This window comes from Aquarana catesbeiana, linkage group LG02 (genome assembly GCF_042186555.1).
Source record: "Aquarana catesbeiana isolate 2022-GZ linkage group LG02, ASM4218655v1, whole genome shotgun sequence".
Classification (NCBI taxonomy): Eukaryota; Metazoa; Chordata; class Amphibia; order Anura; family Ranidae; genus Aquarana; species Aquarana catesbeiana.
This window is the reverse complement of record NC_133325.1, coordinates 153,120,709-153,147,887: the sequence shown is the minus strand read 5'-3', so window position 1 is coordinate 153,147,887 and position 27,179 is coordinate 153,120,709. Positions and strand designations below refer to the sequence as shown.

The 27,179-nt window shown below is 42.4% G+C and overlaps 1 protein-coding gene across 2 annotated transcripts in view; it reads left to right on the top strand.

Moving 5' to 3' along the window:
* The window catches only part of PPP1R1A (protein phosphatase 1 regulatory inhibitor subunit 1A), a 242,199-nt gene that overhangs the window by 191,028 nt on the left and 23,992 nt on the right, over positions 1-27,179 (top strand). The window contains exon 4 of one of the 2 annotated variants that reach the window (XM_073613644.1): positions 2,545-2,608. The exons of the other annotated variant lie outside the window; for it this stretch is intronic. Within the exon in view, the coding sequence (XP_073469745.1) occupies positions 2,545-2,608 (64 nt within the window). The remainder of the gene's footprint in view (positions 1-2,544; positions 2,609-27,179) is intronic. 2 annotated transcript variants of the gene reach the window in all.

Here is a 27,179-nt window from a genome sequence, read left to right as displayed (position 1 = left end):
GTGGGCCGGCTGCAGTGCAATTTTAAAAAGAGTTAGGTACAATTTTCAGTTTGGTTTAGGTGTGGTTTCCAGTGTCAGACACTTTAAAAATTCTCACCTGAACCGCACCTGAACCACAGAACAAAATTGCACCGGACACTTTTTAGAAATCCCACTGAAACTGGCCCTGCACATATGTGAACCTGGTCTTACAGTCCGCGGACTTGAAAGTATCAGTTTTAGTATCAGAGCATTTGCATGAGTACACATACTCATGCAAATACTTAGTATCAGCACTGATACTGGTATCGGTGCAACACTGTCGGGTTGATTTACTAAAGGGAAAAAGACTGTGTACTTTCCAGAGTGCAGTTGCACTCTGCAAGTGCACTTGCTCCAGAGCTTAGTAAATGAGTAGAAGCTCTGCTGACGTCCACTATCCAATCATGTTCAAGCAAAAATTCTGTTTTTTTAATTTTCCTTGCACGTGATTGGGTACTCTTTGCAAGGTGAAGCCTTATCTCATTTACTAAGCTCTAGAGCAACAGCATTTTGCAAAGTGCACAGTCTTTTTGCCTTTAGTAAATCAACCCCTAAGTGATGAGTAATGCTAGGCCATGCTGTACATTGCACATCATTGCTTGATTTTCCATATTAAAAAGGTCCATTGCATAGGTTTAATCAACAATTACTTCTAATGTACAATTAAATCTTTAATATATTGTTAATTAAAATCAAGGGATATATAATTATCTCTATAATGCTTTTTATGCCAAATGTATTTGTGCCTACCTGGAAACTGACCCTTACATTGATTACACTTTAAACACTTAGCCAGAATATTTTTTCTGGTATGGAAATCCTTCAACACATTGGGGGTTATTTACGAAAGGCAAATCCACTTTGCACTACAAGTGCACTATAAGTGCACTTGGAAGTGCAGTCACTGTAAATCTGAGGGGTAGATCTGAAATGAGGGGAAGCTCTGCGGATTTTATCATCCAATCATGTGCAAGCTAAAATGCTGTTTTTTACTCTTCTTGCATGTCCCCCTCGGATTTACAGTGACTGCACTTCCAAGTGCACTTGCAGTGCACTTGTAGTGCAAAGTGGATTTGCCTTTCGCAAATAACCCCCATTATGTTTGTGAGTGACAGACTTTTCAATACAATCAAATATGGAAGTCATTGTTATTAAATAAAATCATCAGTCCATTTATCAATGATATTATTCATTTTGAGCCTACTTCTGTGGCTATTTCTATAGTGCAAGAATATTACAAATTGAATACTAATAATTATAATACCAATATTGACCCTTGGTTTGGTAGTTGAGTGAAGCTGGTCACTGGAGCAGAGATCTTGTTCTTATCTTATGTATTTTTTTTCCATGAAATTGGAGGCTGATTTAAATCATATGCATCTTCCTAAAGCCAAGATATGAGTTTTAACCACATACCGACCGGGCCATAGCCGAAAGACGGCCACAGCGCGGTCGGCTTATCCTGGGAGGACGTCCATGGACGTCCTCCCAGAATACTGCTCTCGCGCGCCCCCTGGGGCGTGCACCCGAGAACTTCCGTGACCGCCGGGTCCAGAGGACCTGGCGCATCACGGATCACGGTGAACGGCCGCTAATGGGTACAGTGTTGCATGACTGAGTAATTGTCATTCAAAATGTGAGAGCACCGAAAGCTGAAAATTGGTCTGGTTAGGAAGGGGGTTTAAGTGCCCAGTTGTCAAGTGGTTAAAATAACTTTTCCTTTAAATATGATTCACATATAATTTCTAAGAAGCCTGCAAGGTCATGTTGTGCCCATTTACTTGCAACCCTGTTTAACTACTTCCCTTGCTGCCTGTCTATTCCAAGGTCCGACCACTTTTAATGTGCATGAGGTTCTTCTAGTTAGGAAGAATGAACACACTTGGCACGGTACAAACTACTGACATCTTAGTTGATAAATCTAAAAGACCGAGATCAGTATCACTTTTTTTTTTATTCATTAACTAGCAGGCTGTGGCAGATGTATTTATGCTGCCTCCCCAGTAGCTTGATGAGATGCTGAAGATCTGTACAGGAGACAGATGAGGGAGGGACAATGCTGTTGCCCACCAGAAACTGGATGTTGCATGCCTAGGTATTTTTTTCTTAGGCTAAGGACAATGATAAATTTGTTTTAACAAAACAAAAAAAGCATTTTTAAGTGATGGCCATACACTACTAGCAACTTTGACAACCCACCCTTTGACTTGCTGACTTTGTTGTGTATTTTTTTTTAGTAATTTTACATTTGCCATACTTATATAATGTACACATATATATAATGCAGCATATATATGTGTGGTAATGCTAGTTTACCAGTGATGAAAATAGCATTGTAACAGATTTCTAAACAGAAATCTAAAGGAGCACAGAAGACATATTGGATACTAGGTCATTATTAGAATGTAGTCTTTTGGTGGAGAGGAATGACATCTATGTATGCTATGTGTTTATTCTATATTCTGTTTTGGGCTGCCACGAGTAAAATGTGACAGTAAGAATCCATCCTGTCTCTTCTTACAGACCACATTATCAATGTCCCCACATCAGAGGAAAAAAGTGTCACGTACAACACCTACAATGAAAGGTACTAAGTCATTTTCTGCATGATATTCTAATTTGAGGTTAATTAGTTTTTTTTATATTGGTCATTTCATATCAACATGATTATATGTAAATCACAAGTGTTTCTAATTGTCAAATTTACTCAAAAAAAGAAACGTAATATTTGGCCAAAAAATACATCTGGATTCCTTAAGAAAAGAAAACTTGCTTTATCCTAAATAGGTTTTCTAGTTATCCTGTAAAGTGTTCTAATCCATTTGGAATCTTATTAAAAGACAGGTTTTTCATGATCAGCCTCAATTTTATTGATCCCCCTGCCAATTTGTATAATCGTTAGTTATGTTAAATTGTTACTAAACCCAGGACCCTGCATTCACTATATCTGGTCTCCCACAGTACACAGAACATGGAAATGCAATCATCCCCCCCCACCAAGTTTGCATGGTGACACTACTTGGGACATTCTTTTGAAATAGTCCCAACAATGGTTTAGTCAGTAATAATAGCTCTTAAAGAGGTTGTAAACCTCTCTGTGGAAGTTGTTCCTATAGGTAGGCCTAGAATAAGGCTTACCTATAGGCACTGTAAATATCTCCTAAACGTGTGCTGTTTAGGAAACATTTACTATGTGTTGCTGTCATCGGCGCATGGGCTGTGAAGAAACTGCCCCCAGAGCCGTTTCTTCACAAGCGAGTGCCATGACTGGCGGCTCCCGCGCGCATGTGACGTCACGTGGCTCTGGCTCTGTCACAGAGCCGGAATCCACAGTCCCGGAAGGAAGAGGTACGAACATGGATGCAGCAGGGACAGGGCGGACATTGTTTGCAGGTAAGTTCTACATTATTTGCGATGCATACTAGCACAGTATGCTTTTACTTTGCGGGCAAAGGCAGGAATCCTAACAACCAAGTTTTCTTTGTTGATTTGAGCATATTTTGTGTTGAACTCCCAAACCGAGAAGCATTAAACACTTCTGCACCAACCTCCTGCCATTTCAGGTTACTTTGTAACAGTTTAAAAAGGCTAAGTAAAAGTGACTTGACTTTCAGGAAAGAATGATGCAAGTTAAAGCAGAACTAAACCCTCCTTTTCTTTGCAGCCAAGGAAGCTGCCATTTAGCTTCCGTTTGATCTGCTGATGCCATGGTGCTGCACATATGATCAGTTATGACACCAGCCATTTGATGATTTGACAGTTTCGATTGATTTAGTTCTGCTTTAAGAAGTAGTATGGATGCCTGCAGATCTTGGTTATTGTTGAGAGCAGATTTCAGTTTTGCATCCATTTAATGGATTTCATCATCAATTTTATACTCTAAGAACTCAGCATTGGGGGGCCCTAAAAAGTGCAGTTTAACAATGTAAACCCTAATTGAATAACATTTAGTTTTCTAAAGCGCTGTGTATCATCATTATTTGCAACTTTTTAAATAATATTTTTCAACTTTTTTTTCGTCATTTTGCATCTCAGTGCTGCTGATCTCCTCCAGCCTCCTTGCAACCCCTTCCTTCTTAAATGCATGTGCTCCAGCAATGGCTGCAGGTCATTTCTCAGGGCAGTTTTCCTGATGGTGACAACAGTGGACAATGCTTAATGCGTGTTTAAATGGCCACTTGAGTTTCTTTCGAAGCCCACATGACAGGGTAACAACTTAGAAGCACATCTAAGAGAGGGTTCAGAGCATTGTCACGTTATAACGGGAAGTGCCTGAACAAAGACTTTCATGATGGAATAACTAGATATTATTTTAATGAAAGCTGTTGATTTAATTTCATTGTTTTACAAATACCATATAAAGCCCAGCATCAGCTAATCTTTGCAGATGTTTTTTGAGCCATTCGGGTAATGTTTCAGTAGATTCTGTTCCAAATATAATGGTGTCAAAATACAGCACTAAAACTGGAGGACCTGAAAGAATACAATCCATCAGTCTTTGGAACAATCCTGGTACAAGGTGCCAAACTGCAAGTGGGTGGATTTGAATGCCCCATGTGAGTTATTACTGTTAGTACACCCCCAGCAGTATTATCTGCACATAGTCAATAATGAATTGTTTGTGTGAAAATCAATTACGCAAATATTTTTCCTTTGAATATCAATATTTGCTTAAATGGTAGAATAAGTAAAAATATAAGTAAATAATAAGAAAAAAATCAATGGTGGCAGTTAAAGCGGAGTTCCACCCAAAAGTGGAACTTCTACTCATTTGCCTCCTCTCCCCCTCCGGTGCCACAATTGGCACCTTTTGGGGGGGAGGGGGGACAGGATACCTGTCTTTGACAGGTATCCTGTTCCCACTTCTGGGAGTCCGGGCCGCAGCCCGTGCCATCACTGCGGGGCTCCCTCCTCCTCTCCCTGTTGCCGGGCTAGTAGGAGAGAGGAGCGGGGTCCGCGCATGTGCAGTAGGTTTCCCGGCGTGAAGCCGTAAGGCTACGCTGCCAGGTACCCTTACCTGCAATGGCGGTGGCAGCACGCGACAGCTGATGGAAACATCAGCTGCGGTGCCAACATCGCTGGACTCCAGGACAGTTAAGTGTCCTATTGTTAAAAGCCATGCAGTATGTGTAGCTGCTGGCTTTTAATTTTTTTTTTTAAGAGCGGACCATTTGAATTTAACAAGTTTAAGATTACATATATGATTTTGTAAAGAGCAGCTTTTCTCTTAGTTTTCCACTGTAATGAAAAGAACCCACTAGATTTAGAATCTGACACTTTTGGGTGTATTAGATTCCTGATCTCCCACTGCACTCAGTAGTTTTTTCTGCCAGCCCCTCTCACTACAGGCCATGTTAGTGACTTACGAGCTGGTGGATGGAGCCATTGAGTGCCATAAAAGTCCAGAAAATGACACTCCTGGAAGTGTCAGATGCTGAGGTTTCCTAGAATAGCAGTTCCTCTGCATTACAGTAGGGAACTGCAGGAGAGGTGAGTCTTTCCACTATTTGCAAGAGATACTTTAGTTTAAATTTTTTATAGTCACAAATAGTCACTTTAAAGCAAGTGGGGGTTAAAAGCAGGCCCGGACTGGGACAAAAAATAAGCCTGGGCATTTTGGATTGAGCAGCCCATGACGTCATTGACATGTTGAGAGGGGAGGGGGGAACCCAGCAGAGGTGTGGGGGGGGGTAAGGTGGGACCAGGAAAGAGCATGGGGGGATGGAGAGCACAGGGGAGAACCTTGAGAACATGGGGTGGGGCGAGAGCACAGGGGAGAGGCAGAGAACACAGGGAGGAAGAGGAGAGCACAGGGGGGCAGCGGAGAGCATGGCAGAGAGAATGGAGGGCACAGAGCGTGGGGGTGATGTGGAGAGCCCAGGGGGGCAGCAGAGAGAAGCAGAATAGGAGGAGCAGTGGGGGCGGCTGCATATAGAACAATCATTCTCTCCATCTTCCTTTTGCAGTCCCAGGATGCCTGCCTCTTTTCTACCTCTCGCAGGCATTCCGATACTGCAGGAGGAAGATGAAGAGAATGATTGTTCTATATGCAGCTGCCCCCCACTGCTCCTCCTATCCAGGTTACAGGGGGGCACTCACGTTTCCTGTTATCCGGCCCCAAGGTGTCTGCAGCAGGTCACAGGTCTCTGCTCTGGCTCCTCCCTCCTTCGCAGTCACGCCCCCCCGGCACCAATGGCTGACCTATACGGGTGCCGTGCGGCTGTGGAGAGGCCGAAGGCGTCTTATCTAGCTCCTCCCCCCGGCGCCGATGGCTGAGCTTAACGGGTGGCCACGGAGAGGCTGGATTAGTGGTGCAGGCCCAGCTGCCTTGGGCCCTGCAAGGTCTTGCAGCCTGGCGGCCGAGGCCCACCGGGCAAGTGCCCGGTTTGCCCTATAGCCAATCCAGGCCTGGTTAAAAGGGCCTAATACTCTCTGTATCTGGTGTATTACAAAGAGGGAGGCATTTCTGGCATTTCATTTATTTTATTTTATTTTTATTTATTTCAGGTACTTATATAGCACCGTCAATTTACCCATCGCTTTACACATGCATTGTACATTCACATCAGTCCCTACCCTCAAGGAGCTTACAATCTAAGGTCCCTAACTCACATTTGTACATACTAGAGACAATTTAGACAGGATCCAATTAACCTACCAGCATGTCTTTGGAGTGTGGGAGGAAACCGGAGTACCCGGAGGAAACCCACGCAGGCACAGGGAGAACATGCAAACTCCAGGCAGGTAGTGTCGTGGTTGGGATTCGAACCAGCGACCCTTCTTACTGCTGAGAATGATACCCACTACACCACTGTGCCACCCACATTTGTTTTCTTATAGCCAAAAAGAAATAAAGATTTTCTTTTTTTACATTTTAAATGTTCCAAAATAAAAGTTACAGTTGTCCCAAAAAATTAACACCTTTTTTTACATGAAGAAAAAATCCAGTACATCCCACATTGTCATAAAGTGACAATTTTACCTCTTATAGAAATCCACAGAAGGTAACAACAAAAACCTGTGCTTGCTCAGCTGTCCTGTTATTATAGTTTTTTTCAGTTGTTTTCACAGATTTTTGAAGCCTAACATGTGTTGTACAAATGTTTTCATAAAGACAATTCTGTAAGCTTGTTTTCATACCTTTAAATTTAGGGCTGCATTCACACCTCAGCATTTTGATTTTCTGCTATTCTGCCCGTGACTTCAAAGTGCCCAGGTGTGAATGACAAAGCTCAGAATGCACATTTGAGATGCCATTCATTTGAATGGCACCTAAAATCACGGTGTGGTTCTGCCATGATTGTCATGCTATAAATTGCACTGCAATCGCAACAAATCGCATCACGTGAAGCTTGTCGCCCAAAAAAGTTCAGGAGCTTTTGAAATCATGGGCAGAATGGCAACAAATCTTCCCACGATTCAAAACACTGAGGTGTGAATGCATCTTAAATGTTACACCCATATTTAGGGTTCCGTCCTCCCTGTGACAGTGGGCCGGGGATCTTCTCCCCGTGCCTGCGCCATTCATTTACAGGGTTCTGTGAATTAATGATCTACAAGTACCATCAGCCTTTGCAGCTGACAGCTTGTAGTCCTCAATGAACTACCAAGGGGCTGATGAGCGCTCTAGGTAGTTCATTGTTCTTCCTGTCATTCAGTAACTGCCCGTCTGTATTGGGGGTACAGGCAGACAGCTACACAGACAGTCTGCTGGAGCCTGACATTGAACCCACCATCTGCTGATCGTGGGTGCAATGCTCTGCAGGCTCCTAAAAAAAAAAAAAAAAAATAACCCATGCACATTTATATACAGTATATATTTTTTAAAGGTGAACTTGTCCTTTTAAGTGTATCTAGAAAAACATGCTTTTTACCATCAGTGAACCCATTAGAAAAATGGAAGCTCTCTCTTTTGTCCTGGTGACCACTGTCCAAAATAATGCAAAATCCAAAATGATGAGTTATTACCAGGACAGGAATAGAGGAGAAGCCTTCCAATGGGGACCCTTGTCTCAGTGGAACCTCTTTACAGGGCATTTTGCTGCTATTTCAAGATTTCTTCTCACTTCCTGTTGAGTCTATAGGACAGGAAGTGGTGGAAAATCTTACACATGGGACACAGATTGCAAAAATAGAACCTAACATGGGTTAAACCTTTCCCTACTTCAGTGTTTCACAACTTTTTTCAGCCGTGGCATCCTTTAAAAACCTGTACAACCTCAAGGCACCCAATTCCAAAATATAGAAATACAAAACAAATAATTTTACATTATTACAACACAGCAAAGTCCACACACTTAAAGTGGTTGTATACCCGCAAACAAAAAAAAAACAAAAAACTGTAAGGCAAAGGCATAATGAGCTAGTATGCACCACATACTAGCTCATTATGAAATACTTACTTTAGAACGAAGCGTCGCATCGCATCCTCTTCACCACCGAGGGAGCTGACATTTTTCCGGCTGCGTTTCTTCCGGGTTCGTGGCTGTGCGTGCGGTAGTCCTCCGTTAGGGCAAGTTCCGGCACGATACGACGTACCTTCGCCGGACCTTCACTGCGCATGCACCGCTGATGTCAGCGGCTGCATGCAGGGTGAATATCTCCTAAACTGTATAGGTTTAGGAGATATTCATTTTACCTGCAGGTAAGCCTTATTATAGGCTTATCTGTAGGTAAGAATGTGAAAAAGGGGTATACAACCACTTTAAGTCACCCAACATTAGAGGCCGTTTATTCTAACAGAGCAAATACACCTTTGCACACTGGTACTGACAATTATTTCAGTATTTCTCTTCTCCCTCAAATGTTTCTTCCTCACTCAGCTAATGTGAAAACAGGGAGCACCCGCCATGCTCCTTATCAGCCAATGATGTAAACGGTTGTTAGTACGTTATTGGCTGGGTGTAATGCTGCACAATACAAAAAACCTGTGTGTGCAAACATTTTTGATTAAAGCTTTCTATGAGCTGTACAATTTGTACATTTGTCACTGTCTGCTAATTCTACTGAGACTGCAAGTTACAGCTATATTGCCACAACTAGGTTAGTTATAGAGATCACACTTCACTGCTTAGATTGAAAAGGCTGAACAGGGACAGTATTTGTACATTAAAAATGATGATAGTTATTTTTCAAATGCTTTCATAATTTTTCATTAAGTGTACCTGAACTTTAAAGGTGAAGATTTGCTATATTATAGGGATCATACAAAAATGTTACTTTGCCTAAGCAATACCCTGAAAAATGTACTTTTTGTCTTGTATTCTCATGAAAAATAGTAGTCACTAGTATGGAGTGAGAGTTTTAATGTCAGCTGCTCAATGTGGTCCCTGCTGGAGAGAAAGCTGTACCTGGGGACCCGCAGTGCAAGCATATCGCTGATTTTTTTTCATTTATTCTGTGCTTCCTTCACCTCTTCTGATCATTACTTCCACCAGTCATCAGATCACTAGTCATTGGAGCAACTCTGACATGACAAAGTCTCTACCAAGATGGCTGCCTCACAGAGGCATAGTGCAGAACTAGGGCCGGGACAAGGGGGGTGGGGAGGCAGACGGATACATGCCCTGGGCGCAGTGTTTCAATGTGTAAGAGGTGGGGCGCCGGGAACCCAGGGCATGTACCTCATACATCCTAGCAACCCCCTGGGTTGCAATGCTGTGAGCACTGCTTACAAGCTTATTCGCTGGCTGCCGGTGCAGAGCTTCACCCAGTGGCTGTTAGCCTACAGTTCATTCAACATTGCTGCCTCCCCAGGCCAGCACCGCCCACAGCCTTGTGGATTCTTACAGCAGAGAGGTCCTTCTCTGAGGCTCTGGTAAGGAAAGGAGGGCACAGAGGGGATCACAGCGGGGGAAAGGGGGTGTTGCTGTTGGAATGCAGAAGCTAGCAAAAATAGTGGGGTACAAAGGTGAACCAAGAGGGGGCTTTGGGGTGTGGATGACCACAAGGGGGATTTGGGGTGCAGGGGTGGAGCACAAGGGGTTTTGGAGTGCAAAGGTCACCAGGGTGGAATTGTTTTTTTATGAGGGTAGCAGAGAGAGTAGGGTACAGAGAGGAGAACACAGGTTATTACAGGGAGGTGGTTGTTATGCAGAAAGTAGTAAATAGGTGAAGTTTGGGTGCAAAGGTTAGAATAGATGGGACAGTGTGCAAACATGAACAGAAAGGGATATTAGGTGCAAAGGTGAGTGTAGAGGTAAGTGGGTAGGTGGATTTGGGGTGCAGAGATAATCAGATAGGGGGTTTGGGGAACAGAGGGGTAGAGGTTTGGGGTGCAGAGTTTAGTGCAGAAGGGGGTTTGGGTGTAAAGGTGAGCCGAAAGGAGGTGGGGCTTGAGGAACTGAAGTTAGTAGAGAGGGAGGCATTGTAATGCAGATATTGGGAAGTTTGGGGGTCAGAGATTAGAGGGAGGGGGTGGGGGGCTTTGGCATGCAGCTATGAACAGACAGGGCGGTGCAAATGTGAGTAAAGAGGGGATGTTTCTGGGCAGAGAGATTTGTTTGAGATGCAGAGGTGAGCAGAGAAAGGAGGAACATTTTTTCTTGTGGGGATAGTTTTTGCTGGGGAGGAGATCTGCTTGAGAAGAGTTATTTTTGGATGGTTTACTGTGTAAGGTTTTTTGTGTTTGTTGAGCAGAGGGTTTGCTTGAATATGGGATTTTTGTTTAGGGGAGGTACAGGAAATATTTTTGCTTAGTGAGAATTTTTGACTGAATGATCACACTCTGCACTCTGTATAGTGGAAGTGCAGCTGGGTGCTGGATGACCTGACCCCAGCACTGTGCAGAACAAAGCATGGTAGGTGAGTAATAGGGGAAAAGATCATCTGCAGGCAGACCACAGGCAATAATGGTGACTACTGATTTGCACTCTACTTGCTTTTTTTTGGTGGGGGGGCACAGCTTCCACAGTTCCAGTTCTAATTAAGCTTCTCATATAGTAGCTGTCACTTTCTGAATGATAAGCAGTAACAAAGGCAACTACATGTGCATCATGCATCCTCTGGAAAGTCTGAAATTTTGTTTTAAAACCCGCACTGTCAAAAATATCCAGTAAGCAGACAGCATCTTTTTTTGGAATAGAAAATGATTGTGAATGTCTGTCTCCGGGGAGGCTAACCAGTCAAGCATTCCTTTCTCAATATGGTAAAATAAGTCTGCAATTAAGTGCCGCAAAAGTACATGAGGCTTGGAGCAACTTTGTAATTTCTATATTTACATTCCATTGTACTGGTCCATTCGAGTCCCCCTTTTTGTGACATAAGAAGCAATCTCAAATGTATGAAAGCTGAAAAGAAAAAAGTTTCCAGGTACTGAGTCACAGCCTCTCTCCACCGCTCAGCTGAGCATTACAAAAATGAAGGCTTAGAAAATGGATGATAGATGTGACTGCTAGTAAACATAGTAGAAGCAGAACAATACCCGGGTACATCATTCTCCCTGATGCTTAATGTTAATATTTAATGTGTTGTGGCTTTTGTCATATGGAAATAAAAAGGGAGTTTTAAAGGTATGCTCTTATTTTAGTTCTTTACTAGCTTCCATTGTTGAATGTATTTTTCCTAATGTTTATTGTTACTGTTATTTTATTTTGCATTTGCTTTGCCAGGTATGATGCTTTTAGGGTGCTTTTCTTACCGAGCCTTCTCCACAGTGATTTGGATTGCATTTCTTGAGTTGTTAGAAATACAGACCCACAATAAAACCGAAAATAAATTAAACAGTGCTAGCTATAAATATGAAAAAAAAAGAATTAAATGTATTTCGTAATATAATGAAATACATATATCACAACTCTTTTATCTTCCAAAGGACTTGTATTTATGTTCATCCAGTCCAGGCATTTACACAGCTTTATCACACAGCACAGCTAAGTGAATAGCACCACTTGTAATTAACAAAAATGAATACATTGCAGCTCACTGGTCCTTTGTGGTGGCCGCATTAGTATTTTTTCAGGCCTTCTTTATTTTTACCTGGTAATCCTGCCAGCACCAAACTTTATTTAAAAAAAAAAAATCACAATTCGCCAGTGAAAGTGTATGTGAATTTAATCTGTGCAAATGGGGCAGAGAACTGATTGTTATTAGGCTATTTCCCATGCTGATCAATTGTTTTTCATGACCGCAATGCGATGTATTTTTTTGTGTTGGAGACATGAAAACAAGATTAGTGATGATGGGAAGATTCTCCAACTGTTGTCCAACCAGCCTGGAACACTTTCAATTTAAATAAAGTTGGCACCAAGGTGAGGATGAATAAAATGTCTCTTTATTTCATCCAAGAAGTACACATGTTCCAAACTGAGCCACCAGTCTGGAAAGCAGCTTCTCACTGGCATAAACTATGGTGTGGCACTGGAACTCAGAGTCAGCCTATCTACTCTGCCTTTAGTCATTAATACTTTTTAATCTGTCATGCAACCGGACCTCCACCTGCTAGAAGTGGCAGTCATATGCCTAGCCTGGCTCTAGCCTATGCTAGTTATTGAGCCCTAAGCTCAAAAAAAGTTATAGAATCCCAGACCAGAAGGGACAGGGTTTACTAAAATAACAGGAGCTGTATATAAACTCTATTGCAATCAACAGGTTCATCTACTAATATACTGGAAGATGACCACATAGAGTAGCACAGATCTAGCTATCTGGCATTGTACATGTGCAATAATAACAATAGGAGAGAAAAAAGTCTGTCACAAGGATTTAGATACACACTTAAGAAGCTATGGACATCTGCAGTATAACTAATCGAACATAGCAATACTTGGCGAATAATCTCTGCTTCTGGTCTGGGTGAAAATACAACAGCAGTAGTAGCCCCTATGTGTATAAAACCACGTGGCTCAGTTCTGTGTGTGTCTCTCTCTTCAATTTCTCCTTCTGGGGTTTTCAATCCAAACTCACAGAGACAGGAAGTGATGTAAATAATTCTGTGAACATCAAGCAGAACAATCACTTACAGACAGTAGATCCCTACACAGCAACCTCAAAACCAAGTCTCTGGTATTTCATAATGTGTTTATTTAGGAACTGACTGCATTTAAGTTTTGGAGTAGTGTTTAAAAAAAAAGTAGAACTGAGTGATCAAACACAGCTGATCACTCAGATCTCCCCTCCCCTCTGAGCAGAGAGCCAAGACTTTCAGACTCTGGGTCTCTGCTCTGCCCCTCCTGCGTTCAATGGAGTGTTGGGCTGTGGAGAGGGGCTGGCTAAGGCTCTCTGTGTATCACTGAGAGGCTGAGCCTGGTGCCGGTCCAGGTTTCTGGGTGGACCATATGGTCAGGATTTTTTCAGAACCTGGACCAGCTCTCTGACCTCAGTCAACAGTGGGCTTTAGCCCGCTGTTTGCTAAAAATGGGTCACAGGAGTGCAGAACGAACTGCACTCCTGTGATCCATAGGAGAAGCACAGCTAAAAAAGCTTTGGCTATGCTTCTGCTTTAAAATTCATGAAATTCATCATGTCTTTGAAATATGTGATTTTATATACTTAGAATTGCAGCTTTAATATTTATCATAACTGTAATGGAAGGGTTACTGTCTGGTGATCCACAGTCATCTACATCCTGTAGACACCAGCTGGCGCAGCCCACTACACCAACCCTTGTGCCACTCTGTGTCCTGGCACCTCCTGTCATCACTACCAGGGGTGTTACACAAGAGGTGCAAGAGAAACCCCCTCTCCAGCTCAAACTCTACTAGGTATGCGACAGTCCTGAGTCAGGGTTTGGAGCTTAAAGATTTTAAAGCAATTCGGGTGGTAAGAAGTCTCAAATCCTGTGTCCAGGTCCTACTGGAGGCCTGCAGGTTGTGTTAGTATGCAGATGTGCAGACTCATTGTAAGCCAAGCCTGAATATTGTACAGAGCTCCCGTTTTGGAGACAGAGCTTTTGTATCAGCCAGTACAGGAGGGCCATGTGTTCCTGCCAGGAGACTGTACACCATGTTGGGGGGATGAGGTGAGGAGCTGCAACTAAAGGCTGAGTGAGCCTGAAGAGACAGAAAACTGGGTGCTAACAGCAGTACAGCTTACAAGAGTGCCATTGACTGTTCACTGTTGAAAATCACCTGCGTGAGAATCGTTATGTCTGAAATTTAACGTTTCGTTTTTCCTTTGCCCTAAAATAAGTTTGGACTGGCACACCTAACTTGAAAGTGCCCATTACCACTGAGCTAAGCATCCCCCAATATCACTATACATATAAATTAAGTCCTCTACATAAGAACATTCAGCTTGCAAACTTTCAAAGATGCTAATAAGTGTTTGCATGTCCAATACTGTAAAGCTGAGCACACACACTCTGTTTTTTTTTGTTCAACCCAGCAGGCTCTGTACCAACACAAGCAATGTTGGTGCATCAATTTTCCATACTGTGCCTTTGTGTTCTGATGGGGGGGGGGGGGGCAGAACACACTAATCAGTGCTCTCAGCCTTTGTCTGCATGCACTGATATTTGCTGGACTTCTGAACAAGTTGAACTTACAAACGAGTTCCCGAGACAGAATTCATTCATAAGTAGGGGATTTACTGTACATAGTTTATGACTAGTGATGAGTGAATCAGGCAAGGTTGGTTCACTTGACATTTGATGATCCCAGTTGATTCATAGTGTTTAACCTCATTGAAACCTTGTTATTTTTTTCTGACCTTTTTTAAGGCTAATTTGCAAGATTTTGTTAATATAAAAGGGTGCCAGTAGCTGGGTACCGCCATAGGGGTTATATACCCATACAAAAATCTACAATTAAGTATTACTTAAGTAAGGAGAGGTCCTTTTAATGCAGCCTAAATGAGAAGAATAAAAGTACACAAATCCTTTTATTTTTATTTCCCAACAATTTCTTTTATTTATATGCAAAAATAGCATTTACAGAAAGCTCTATAGACAAATAAACAATGAGAATACATGCGGCACCAATATATTACAAATTGAAAGACTTAGACAGTTCGGTTGAAATTCCTAAGTATGAAGTTCCTGGACCCATTTCGTGCTTCAATTTGTGCTTGTATGTCCCAGGCACCTAATTCCCAGCGGGGCGCTGATAGGAGGAACAAGAATTACCAGGAGCTATTTGTGTTGTAAAGAAAAGGGTGGGTTTAGTAGGTATCTTTTTCAGACCTGGTATCTTCCACTCTAGGAAGAGGAGGAGTGGTAAATGTAGGGTGTTTGTTGTGTGCTAGGTGTAAGCTCGGTTGAAGTAGTAGATGGTAATGGGTGTACCAGGGTGGGCAATGCGTAAATGGGAGGTGGGTAATTGGGCCAAGTATCTCGAGAGTGGAAGGGGATGGGGATAGGAGAGAAGTGGAAGGGGGTGGAATAGGGAGGGAGAGGGGGAGTGGAGGGGGTGAGAACAAAAAAAAAAAAAAGGGAGGAGGGGGGAAAGTGCAGGGCCATCTCTGACTTCCCTCCTCAGTTTTGTTTGTGTATTTTGGGGCACAATTGGAGGTGCTTGTCATAAGGGGAGTGGGATGATAGGTTAAAAACCAGATTTGGTAGGGAATTTGCGGTTCATACATGTAGGATAGGGCTTCAAGTATATGTGTTTGACTGTTTTAGTTAGGTGGATTGTTGAGATTAAGATATTCAGGTGTCGTCTGGAAGTGCAACCAGCAGCTCCATTTTCTGTTGAATTTGGTAGGGTTATCATGAGCAATGTGAATTAATTCTTCAATTTCTGATACTTTTCGGATTCTAGCAAACCATTCTCGAATTGTGGGGGTATGTGTCGCGTTCCAGTGTACGGGGATGGATTGTTTTGCTGCGTTAATCATGTGCATTGCTAATGATTTGTGGTATATCCTGTGTGATAAAGGAGAGAGGTGGAGTAGGAACTGGGCTGGGGAGAATTCTAGATCATATGAGGTGACTTGAGACATGATTCGTTGTACCTCTGTCCAAAAAGTTTGTATAGAGGTGCAAGACCACCAAATGTGCAATAGGGTACCTTCATCCACATGGCATCTCCAGCAAATTGCAGATACAGTGGGGTTAATTTTATGTAAAAGGGTTGGTGTGCTATACCACCGGGACGCAATTTTGTATCCATTTTCTTGTGTAGTAACATTTGTCGACCCTTTATGTATGTTCAGAAATGATTGTTCCCATTGCATTGCTGAGGGTTAGATGGAAAGGTCCTTTTCCCATTTTCGGCAGGCTAAATTCTGGTTAGCTTGATTATCTGTGAATAGAAGGTTGTGTGTGGCAGATAATAGGTGAGGTTGGGGATTTACTTGACTGCAGAGTGTTTCGAAAGGGGTGAGTGGTCTCGAGCATTTGGAGTCTTTGTCTAGGGATTGCAGATAGTGGGCAGGCAGTATGTATGTCCATGGTGAAATAGGCGGTTTTCCCATTTGGGTAGAAATTTGGGAGGCAGTGAGAATTTTCCCCTGGTGGAAGAATTGGTGGGTTCTGATATTGTCTTGCGGGAAATTGTCAGCAAGGAAGTGGTTGTGCATTCCTGGGGGGAAGTCCGGGTTTAGTCTCACTGAAGTTAATGGGCTTGGGATGGAAGATAAGTTAGTTTGAGAACAAGTTTTGTGAAAGCAATTAAGAGTAGGTCCTATTAACGGGTGGGTATGGAGTGTCAAAGGTATGTGGTGTGGATTCGTCCAGGGTAGTAAAGCCAGGGGTAGTATTGTGAGGGACGCTTCCAGAGCAACTCAGTCTTTGCGCTGTGAGTGGATATTCCAATCCACTATTCTGATGAGATGGGTAGCGATGTAGTAATTGTGGATGCCCGGGAGTCCTATGCCTCCTAGGTGTTTTGGCATGGTGAGTTGTTTAAAGTTAATTCTGGGTTTATGAGTCCCACATAAGAATCTGGAGCAGGCCGATTTGTATGTTTTAAAGAAGGATGGAGAAATTAGAATAGGGATTGTCTAGAGGATATACAAAAGTCTCGGTAGGGCATTCATCTTCAATATCGCTGCCCTACCAAACCATGAGATAGTTGAGTTATTCCAGAGTTTGAAATCAGAGATTAGTTTGTTTAGGAGGGGTATGTAGTTACTTGCGTATAGGTCTGGGAGCTTGGAAGGGAGCTGTATGCCTAGATAGGTAATTGAGTCATGCTTCCAGTAAAAGGGAAAGTTATCTTTACATTGGTCAACTAGGTGTTGGGGCAGGGAAATGTTGAGTGCAAAGGATTTAGAAAAATTGATTTTGAGATTGGAGATGATTTGGAACTGTTTGAATTCTGATAGTAAGACAGGTAAGGTAATCAATGGTTGCGTCAGGAACAATAGTATATCATCCGCGAAGGCGGCGTATTTATATTCCTTGTTGGGTGTGTGCACGCCATGGATGTCTGGGTTGAGTCTCAGCTTCAGGAGAAATGGTTCAAGTATAAGGACAAAAAGGATAGGGGATAGCGGACATCCTTGTCTCGTCCCGTTGCGTATGGGGAAGGCATCCGACAGAGTGTTGTTGACCCTCACTTTGGCTGAAGGGTTCGCATATAGGGACAGGATCAGACCGGAAAAATAAGGTCCTATGCCTATAGCCTGCATGACCGCCACCATGTAGTCCCATGCCACTCTGTCAAATGCCTTCTCTGCATCTAGGGATAGGAAGAAACCTTTCTGTTTGGATTGAGTCATTATGTGGTGTAAATGTATTGCTTTAATGGTGTTATCTCTAGCTTCCCTACCTGTGACAAAGCCTACTTGGTCTTTGGAAATGAGAGAAGGGAGGAGCGGGGTCAGTCTGTTTGCCAATATTTTAGAGAATATTTTAATGTCTACGTTCAATAGTGAAATCGGCCTGTGGTTTCCTGTATGTGTGGGATCCTTACCGTCCTTGGGAATAACTGTGATATGGGCTTCTAGCATTCCATGTGTAAGTGGGTTTGATGGAGATAGGGATTTAAATGCGTTTAGAAATGGAGTTTGAAGCATATCTGCAAATATCCTGTAGTAAACTGCAGACAGACTATCTGGGCTCGGGCTCTTACTGGGTTTCAGTTGTTTAACCACCTGCTATCCGTGCTATGGCCGAATGACGGCCACAGCGCGGACCTGCATTCCCGGGAGACCGTCATATGAAGGCCTCCCCTGTGCACGCTCCCTGCGCGCGCCCTGCAGGGTCCCGGCCCCTTACCATGTGATCAGCTGTCAGCCAATGACAGCTGATCACATGATGTAAACAAAAGATCGGTAATCGTTTTCTTTTTTTTACTCGCGCTGACAGCGCGAGTAGAAAAAAAAGCCGATCACCGGCTCGGATGCCAGGGACATCGGTCCCCAAGTGGAAGAGGCACATCTGCCTCATCAGTGCCACCTATAAGTGCCACCTAACACTGCCCACAGAGCCACCTAACAGTGCCCACAGAGCCACCTAACAGTGCCCACAGTGCCACCTAACAGTGCCCACAAGTGCCACCTATCAATGCCAACAAATGCCACCTATCAATGCCCACCTGTAGTGCCAATCAGTGCCACCTGGCAGTGCTGCCCATCACTGCCACCCATCAGTGCCCATCACCGCCACCCATCAGTGCCCATCACTGCCACCTATCAGTGCCCATCACTGCCGCCTCATCAGCGTACATCAATGAAGGAGAAAAATGACCCATTTTAAATTTTTTATAACAAAATATAAAAAAATAAAACACTTTTTTTTTTTAAAATTCAGTTTTTTACAATTTTTTAACAAAAAGTAAAAACTGCAGAGGTGATCAAATACCACCAAAAGAAAGCTCTATTTGTGGTGAAAAAATGATAAAAATTTCATTTGGGTACAGTGTTGTATGACCGCGCAATTGTCATTCAAAGTGCGCCAGCGCTGAAAGCTGAAAATTGGTCTGGATAGGAGGGGGGTTTAAGTGCCCTGTAAGCAAGTGGTTAATTGCTTGTTCCCATTCTTCAATGGTGATTGGGGATTCTAAGGATGCGGAGACCTCCTATGGTATTTTCTCTGGAGAAAATTCTTCTAGGAGGGCTTTAATGTCGTTGGTTCTCTTAGAGGGATGTGTGGACGAGGGATCTAATGTGTTTAAGTCATACAGCGAGGAGTAATAGTTTTCAAACTCTTTCGCTATTTCACAATTTTTTGTGATTGCTGTACCTGCAGGAGAATGTATTTGGTGTACTGTGTTGTTGGCTCTCTTTGTGCGTAGTGCCTGAGCAAGGAGGTGGGTATATTTATTTCCGAACTCATAGAAAAGTTTCTGTAAGAGTGTAAATTGTTTCTTAAGTTTAAGACCTAGCTCTTCCTGGTTACGTGTATGAAACTTCGATAAGTTCTAGGTACGTCTGTTGAGCTAAATCTCTTTTGTGTGAGGCTTCTAGCTTTTTGAGTTTGGAAAATAAATCCGATAGTACTTTTTTTTTTTTTTCTCTTTTTTTGCCGCTGAGATGGCAATCAGTCTACCTCTTGCTACGCATTATGAGCTTCCCAATGCGTCAATTTAGAAGTGTCTGGTGTATCATTTTCAGCAAAGTAGTTGATTAGACACGTGCGCACCTCCATTTCTTTTGCTTTATCTGTTAGGATAGATGGATCTAATCGCCATATGTGGGTGTGAGTGGTCTTTTCTGGAAAAACAAGAGTACTTGAGATAGGGTGATGGTCTGATAGTGTCATCGGTTCTATGGTTGCTTTAGTTAGTGTTGGAAGATCATGTTGCGTGAGAAAGATAGTCTAGACGGGAGAATTTGTTGTGGGGGGCCGAAAAGAAGGTATAGTCCTTGTCTTTTGGATGTAGGGTGCGCCAGGTGTCGTGGAGTAGTAAGTCTTGAAGGCAGCGCTTAATTTGTTTGATCGCCTTATAGGGTGGATGGGATTTGCCTGAGGAGGTGTCTAATAGAGGATCGAGTGGAATATTGAAGTCCCCCCCTAGTATCAGAATCCCTTCTTGGAAGGTAGAAAGAAGGCGAGTGATCTTGCGAAAGAAGGGGATCTGGAAAGAGCTGGGGCTATATATATTTGCCAATGTGATTGGTGTATTTCTATATGTGCCCTTGAGAAAAATATACCTACCCTGTTCATCAAAGAGGGAATCAGTAATTTTGATGGGTACATTTTTTGAAAGTAATATAGAGACCCCTTTGGATTTCGATATCGGAGAGGTGGCATGGAAACTGTGGGGAAAGAAGTGATTAGAAAGTTTTGGTGCCAAATTGGTATGGAAGTGGGTCTCCTGAAGGTAAATTATGTCTGCTTTCATGCTCTGTGGTGGATAGTAGTTGCGAATGTTTCTCTGGGATATTGAGGTCGTTGAGGGATAGTATCTTCAAGGATATGTCTGATGTTTTGGATTTTGATGGTGACATATTGAGGGTGTTAGAGGGCTTAGGAGTGGTAGAGTAGTCCTGAGGTAGGGAAGTCAGAGAGGGAGCAGAGCTGGGGAGTTGGAGGTGGATGGGATGTGGGTTCAAACGAGGGTCAGGGGAGGGGGGTGGGGAAATGGATTTCTATATGGAGGTTGTGGGGAGGTGTGTATAACCGGATGTGGGTATGTGTTTACATGCCCACTTAAAATATTAGGGGAAGATACGGTTAGAGTCAGCGGTTACTACCCAAGACTGCTGTGTGAGGGTGTGGTAGGTGTCGTTTGACTAGGGAGACAGGATGTACGTCTCCACGAGGTCAATAAAGTTAGATGTGGTGCTTACTATGATTATGATCTGGGGCCAGACAGAGAGAAGAGAAGTCTCACTCCCTCTCTGGTCTCCTGTAATAACAAGTGAAGGATGGCTGGGCATGGGAGGAGGGTTTGTAGAGATTGTGGGGGAGATAAACAATCAGTGTATTGTTTTCATATAGGATGTTTGGCTTAATGTTAGTAAGTATAATCAGAAGCACAGTTTGTCAGAAACAATGTGTTAGCTAACCTGCTAATCAACAACACAACTAAAAATGAATACAGCAAAATAGGTTTAAGTGTAGCTTGGTCATTTGTAACCATGGAGTGAAGATTTACATGGCAGCTGGTTGAAAAACAGAATCTTAACCATATTAACTATATTAACAAGGGTAAAATTGACAGTTTGTTAGGAAAATTTTAGGACTGTTACTGATTAAAATTTTTGTGTTCGATTAATCGTTTTTTTTTTCAATCAATTAATCGACTAATTTTGATTAATTATAACGCACATACAGATCCAACTACTTTTAGCTGATCTCCTTGCATTGCAACTCTCCATTAGTCAGTGGTAAATGTGGTATACACTATATACAATCACCCGACACTAGTTAGTTTCCACAATCCATGACAGTTCACACAAATACGGTTTAAATTCAAACTGTAGCACTGACGTAAGTAATTACAATCGTGTTAGTTCCGTAGGGCAGCAGCGGGTGATGTCAGGAGTAGCTCCTCCCCCGTACGCGTTACTTTCAATCAGAACCTCCTCAGCGGGGTGGGGCTACGGCGTCACCCTACAGTCTATTTAAATAGCTACGTTGTTATGACAACGGCCGAAGCCGGACATAGTGGGGCATGGCTACGATGTCACATGTCAATCAAAAGTCCCGCCATCATGGCAACAGCAGAAGCCGATCCACACGGCAAAAATATCACAGCTTATCAGCCTCTAAGGACAACAATGTTAAAAACGGAGGTTATCAAATTTGCCTACACTTAGCTCACTGAATGATCCCAGTTAACCACATTCATATTTACCATCACTGTCCAGGCTGTCCGGTGACGTCACGGACATCGACGTCTCCGGACTCCCCCCCCTTCCCTTCATTAGCAGATGGAGGCACTTGGGGAAGGGGGGAGGAGTCCGGTGACGTCGATGTCCGTGACATCACCGGATCTCCGAAGGAACTCCCTGAAGACCTGGAAGCCGACAGAGAGGTGAGTACCGATCAAAAGAATTTTGATCAAAAAAAATTAAGGATTAATCGAGGAATTAATTGTTAATTTTCGCAGCCCTAGAAAAATTACATTAGTCTATATCTGTATGTTCCGAGGGGGGCATGCATCCCTATGGTCCCACAATTTGGAGCAGTTGCATCAATCAAATATAGCACATGTGAGCATTGTACACATGTTCAATTGTAAGGTGGGAAGTGTGTGGAGAAATGTGTCTGTTTGTTTAGGTGGAAAGATCCTGTGGACGTTTGAGGTGTGGTGGGACCCTTACCTGTGCATGGCCCTCTTGGAACTCAGATCATTCAGACACAAGTGGAACCTTGAGACATTAAAGGCTTAAGCATTTCGATCTGTAATGGGAGAAAGAACACAAGTAAAATGGTATGTTGTAAAATTAGTATAACATCAGCTTTCAATAGAGTGAGAGGAGGGAGAAGGTGGTGTTAGAAACATGGGGGGAAAGGAAAAGAAATTGAGAGGAGAGGGAAAAAGAAAGGAAAGAGGGGATGGGGAAAAAGAGAGGAGAGGGAGAGGTAGGGGATTATAGAGGTGTCAAGAAGGCTAAGTCACTTTAAAGTTAGTAATTTCCTCTTAAATTGTATAAGCGGGTTTTGGGTATAGGGAAGGTTTGTAAGTGTTGACTCAGCTTATGATCGTTCTCTGGCTGTAAAATCAGTTGACTAAAGGCAAGATTAAGTAGTATGAGGGGTATCCATGGAGTGACATTGATGCAAGATCTTTCCAGAGACCAGTCTTGGCGTTCACGTGGGTGGACAATATCTGAGTTGAGTAGGCACGGATCTTGTGTTTCCAATCTTTGTAATAAGTGTAATGAGGATAATGAGGGTTCAGAGTGGTATGCGTTATAGAGCAGACCTGAGCATTATAAGTGGTATCTGTGGGGTCCTTCAGGGTAGTCTGTCTGTGAATAAGCTCAGAAAGTGTAGGAGGCATGGAAGTGTGAGCTTGGTAGAAGTTTGTGTGTTGAGGAGGAAATCCAACAGCTTTGTGCACATTTAATTAAAACCGGAGTGTGGTCGGTGTCTCCTGTGTCACACAGGAGACACCGACCACACTCCGGTTTTAATTAAATGTGCACAAAGCTGTTGGAGCCTCCAGAAATGATGGCAGACTGGGTGATGTGATGACAGAGATAGGAAGCTGTCAGCAGAACAAGTCCTACAGAAGAGCACACATCAAGGGAGAAAAATTTTTTGTTTCATATTCTCGAGCACTATCCGCTGCTAAGCTGCTGTTCCAGTGTTGTGCCTTTGGTTTTGGGGAGACCGATTTCCCTGAGCTGGGCGAGACTGCCGTAACAGCAGTCATCGCCATCTGGTAAGCGGATTTTATTACTCACCTGGGGTATGAAACTACATGGAAGATTACGCCTTCTTTTTCCTGGTTTCTTTCATCCCCACGGATGGGTGTTATTTTTTTTCCTGTTCACTCATGGACTGATATTTGATGGGACTTTTCCTGTTTGCATTTTTCACTTGCTAAGTTTTATATATGTTTTTGTACTATTGTTTATCATATTATGTCTCACATGAATTTTCACCATTGATCACATGCTGTTATGTTTATGAGACTTTGCCTTAGTTTTCTTCAGTCACTTTTTTTTCACATAATATTTCTAGCGCTACACCTTTTATTAACATGTTTTGGGGGTGCCGTAAATGTAGAAGTTGTTTATCAGTATTAGGCACTCCTTTAAAAGTGACATTGTTTAAAAACAGTGGTCGAGGAATTGCCACTTAACCAGGTGTCAATTCTGTCAATTAGCAGCTGTAGCACTAATGCTGCTAAATGAGAGATTCTCACTTCTGTTTGTAAAGAAAAAGACTGGGAATCCTGGGTGACAGCTTTGACTCAATATGGTCATGAGTGATGATTGGGTCCATGATGTCACCCATCAAAGTTGGCCAGGGATCTGTTATTTGTGATGGAAATAGCATCATTATTTTGGCAGGTCAATGTGATTGACATGGATCTACATACCTGGACAACATGACCGACGTTGGATTAACATAGTGGGACATGATTATTTGTTTATTTTTTATTTTGTTTTAAATCTAATGAAGGACATTTTTCATGGTGTAGGTGTTTTTATTTTAGTATTTTTTTTTTAAAGAGTGACAAGGGCTACTATGTACCCCGTAGTCTTTCACCTGCAAGGGGCAGATATCTGAGGGCAAGGTACCCTCCTACTCTTGGAGGCATGTGGACTGGTTCAGGAGGGATTGTGGAGATAAAGGTCTCATCCCCAAATCCTGTCCCCCAAAAGGGAGGTCTGTGTGTGTGGGGGGGTACTTTAGAATAATAGTACCGCTTGTTGTTACTCAGTAAATAGTAAATAACCCACAACATGAAAGAAAAACCTTTATTCGATAAAAAAATAAACAATGCCACCAAATGTAAATCCAAAGTCACCCTTGTTATTTCATGTGAATCACAACCCTCTGCTGCCTGACAATATTCAACCACCACTACTCCCGTCACAAATGACAGATCCTACGGCAAACAAACATTAGCCAGGGGTTTAAACGGGTGAACTGACCAAATGTGAATCCAAAGTTATTTATGTTAATTCATGTGAATTACAACCCCCGTTGCAACAACCCACTGCTTGACAATATTAAACCACCACTACTCCTGTCACAAATGACAGATCATTAGCCAGAATGTAAATGGGTGAACTGGCCAAATATGGACAGTTTATTCACTGAACTGTGAACGGGTTGGTTTTGGGTCAAACTCATATTCAACCTGATACTTAAACTCATCTCTACTTATAACATACTGTATATATACAGTATATAAAGCCATTTTCTTCTGGTTGATTAAAAAAGTTGATAAGCTGTGCTTCAGCATATTAGATCTGTAGTTTTACACCACCGCCCACTGAGAAACAAGACATTATTGTGTGTGATGTATTGCAGAGTAGAACATACACAACCGCCCACGGAGAAGCATCAAGTCTGCGTATTGCAGTGCTCTTCTCACATCGTGGAAGGACGTCAGCTGTTTACACAAGGTATCTTCCCGCAGCAATTGGTTTAATGAGCCATTGCATGTCTAATGTATATCACAGTCATCATTTAGACAAAGCTACTTTAAATTACCCTTGCTTATCTACTATGCGATGCTTGGCTGCATGCGTTTATCAAGGATGTAATTTGCTTACGTAATCCCATTTTACACAGTTTTTTTTTTGTTTTTTTTAAGTATGTGACAATAATCACTGCAGAGGAGAGAAATCTCTGTGAAATAGTTATTATAAAGTGTTGAGTTATTGTTTTAAAGCAGCTATTGAGAGGGTGTTATAACCAAGCGATCCTTGTAGGAGTAGGCGAAGTGTGTGCTAATAGATTTATTATGATAGAACTTTAGTAGCAAACACAATTGTTTCTGATTTTAAGGGAAAGTCCCAAGTTTTGAGAATCTGTACTTCAGTTTTTTTACTTTAGCCCTGGAAGTGTCTGATACTTTAAACGCCTTTACAAGTTATCAGCTTAACCATTAACAATGGCCCTAAAATGATTGCTTTCATGCCAATCTCCACAGCAATACCTCACATATGTGGCGCAATTCCTGTTTACATACACATGGGGGACCTAAGCCACATGTATGTGTTGGGGGAGCGGAGGTGCTTTTAATTTTTTTTTTTTATATATATTTTTGTTTATTTTTTTAGAATTCATTTTTTCACACTTTTAATTCATTTTTCATCTAATGGGATTATAAAGCTTAAAGTGGTTCTAAAGGCTCAAGGTTTTTTACCTTAATGCATTTTATGCTTACCTGAGCCCCATCGCAATCCAGCGTGCAGGAGAGCCTTGGCTCTCCACGGACTCTCCATCCTCATTGGCTGAAACAGCAGCGGGAGCTATCGGCAGTGAGCCAATGAGGAGAGAGAGGGGGCGGGACTGAGCCGCAGCACTGTGTGTGAATGGACATGTTGCTTGCTCTGTGTGCAGGAGGGAGGTGCCAAGAGCACCAGCAGGGGACACGGGAAGTGGAGGATCGGGGTCGCTCTGTGCAAAACCATAAACACAGAGCAGGTAAGTATGACCTGTCTGTTATTTTTTTATTGCCTTTATTATCACTTTAACAAATTGTTTGCATTAAAATATTAAACATGTTATACTTACCTGTTCTGTGTAATGGTTTTCCCCCGATCCTCCTCTTCTTAGATCCCCTGCCAGCACTCCTGGCTCTCCACTCCACTGCAGAGTGCCACCATAAGAAGCCACTTCCTATGGGGGCACTCACGCATGCTCGATCTCGAGCTAACAGGTTTTAACTGACAGCAAGCTCTCAGCCAAGCCTGTGAGACTGGGGAGAAGAGCTGCTACAGATGTGCAGAGCGCTGGACTGAAATCCGGCTGAGTGTTTTTTGTTTCTTTTTGGTGGGGGGGGTCAGGGGGAGCTATTATTAAAAGGTATTTTACCTTAATGCAGAGAATGCATTAAGGTAAAAAAAAAAAACTTTTATCTTTACAACCACTTTAACTTTATTTCTATGACAAGGGCTTTACAAGCACACTATGTGATAACTATAGAACAATTGAAGGTAATATTATTTGCTTTCATAGGCCAACATCCCAGAAAGATATGGAAACAATGTTTCTCCCTTAAGGAATGGAACTTTAAAGGCACAGAGATTTCAAAAAGAATAGTAAAAAAGTTATAAAGTTTCGTTGTATCAAAATTAACATGACTAGAGATGTATATATGAGAAAAATACTAAAGTAAAAAGTATTGACTTGCAAAGAGTAAGGTACAAATTACCAGACTATATCAAACATGATATAACGGCAATATTGATAGGTTCACATTAAAAAAATGCATTGACCATTCCAACGCGTTTCAGAGTAGTCTTGACTCCTTCCTCACTTCCTCAGGGAAAGTCCTTTTTGCAATCGATGTAAGTATAATCTGTACAGTAAAGAGCAAACTACTAACACATTCCTCAAATTATACAGTGACTGGCTGCCTAAATGGCAGTGAACGGGACATTGGATATAATACTCACAGTGCCTTGAATCCACAGCTCTACATTGGTCAGCGCATAAAAACTCAGGTCCTCTTTCATCACCTGTGTTTTTATGTGCTGACCAATGTAGAGCTGTGGATTCAAGGCACTGTGAGTATTATATCCAATGTCCCGTTTACTGCCATTTAGGCAGCAAGCCTCTGTATAATTTGAGGAATGTGTTAGTAATTTGCGCTTTACTTTATAGATTATACTTACATTAATTGCAGAAAGGACTTTCCCTGAGGAAGGAGTCAAGACTACTCGGAAATGCATTGGTATTGTCAATTTTTATGTAA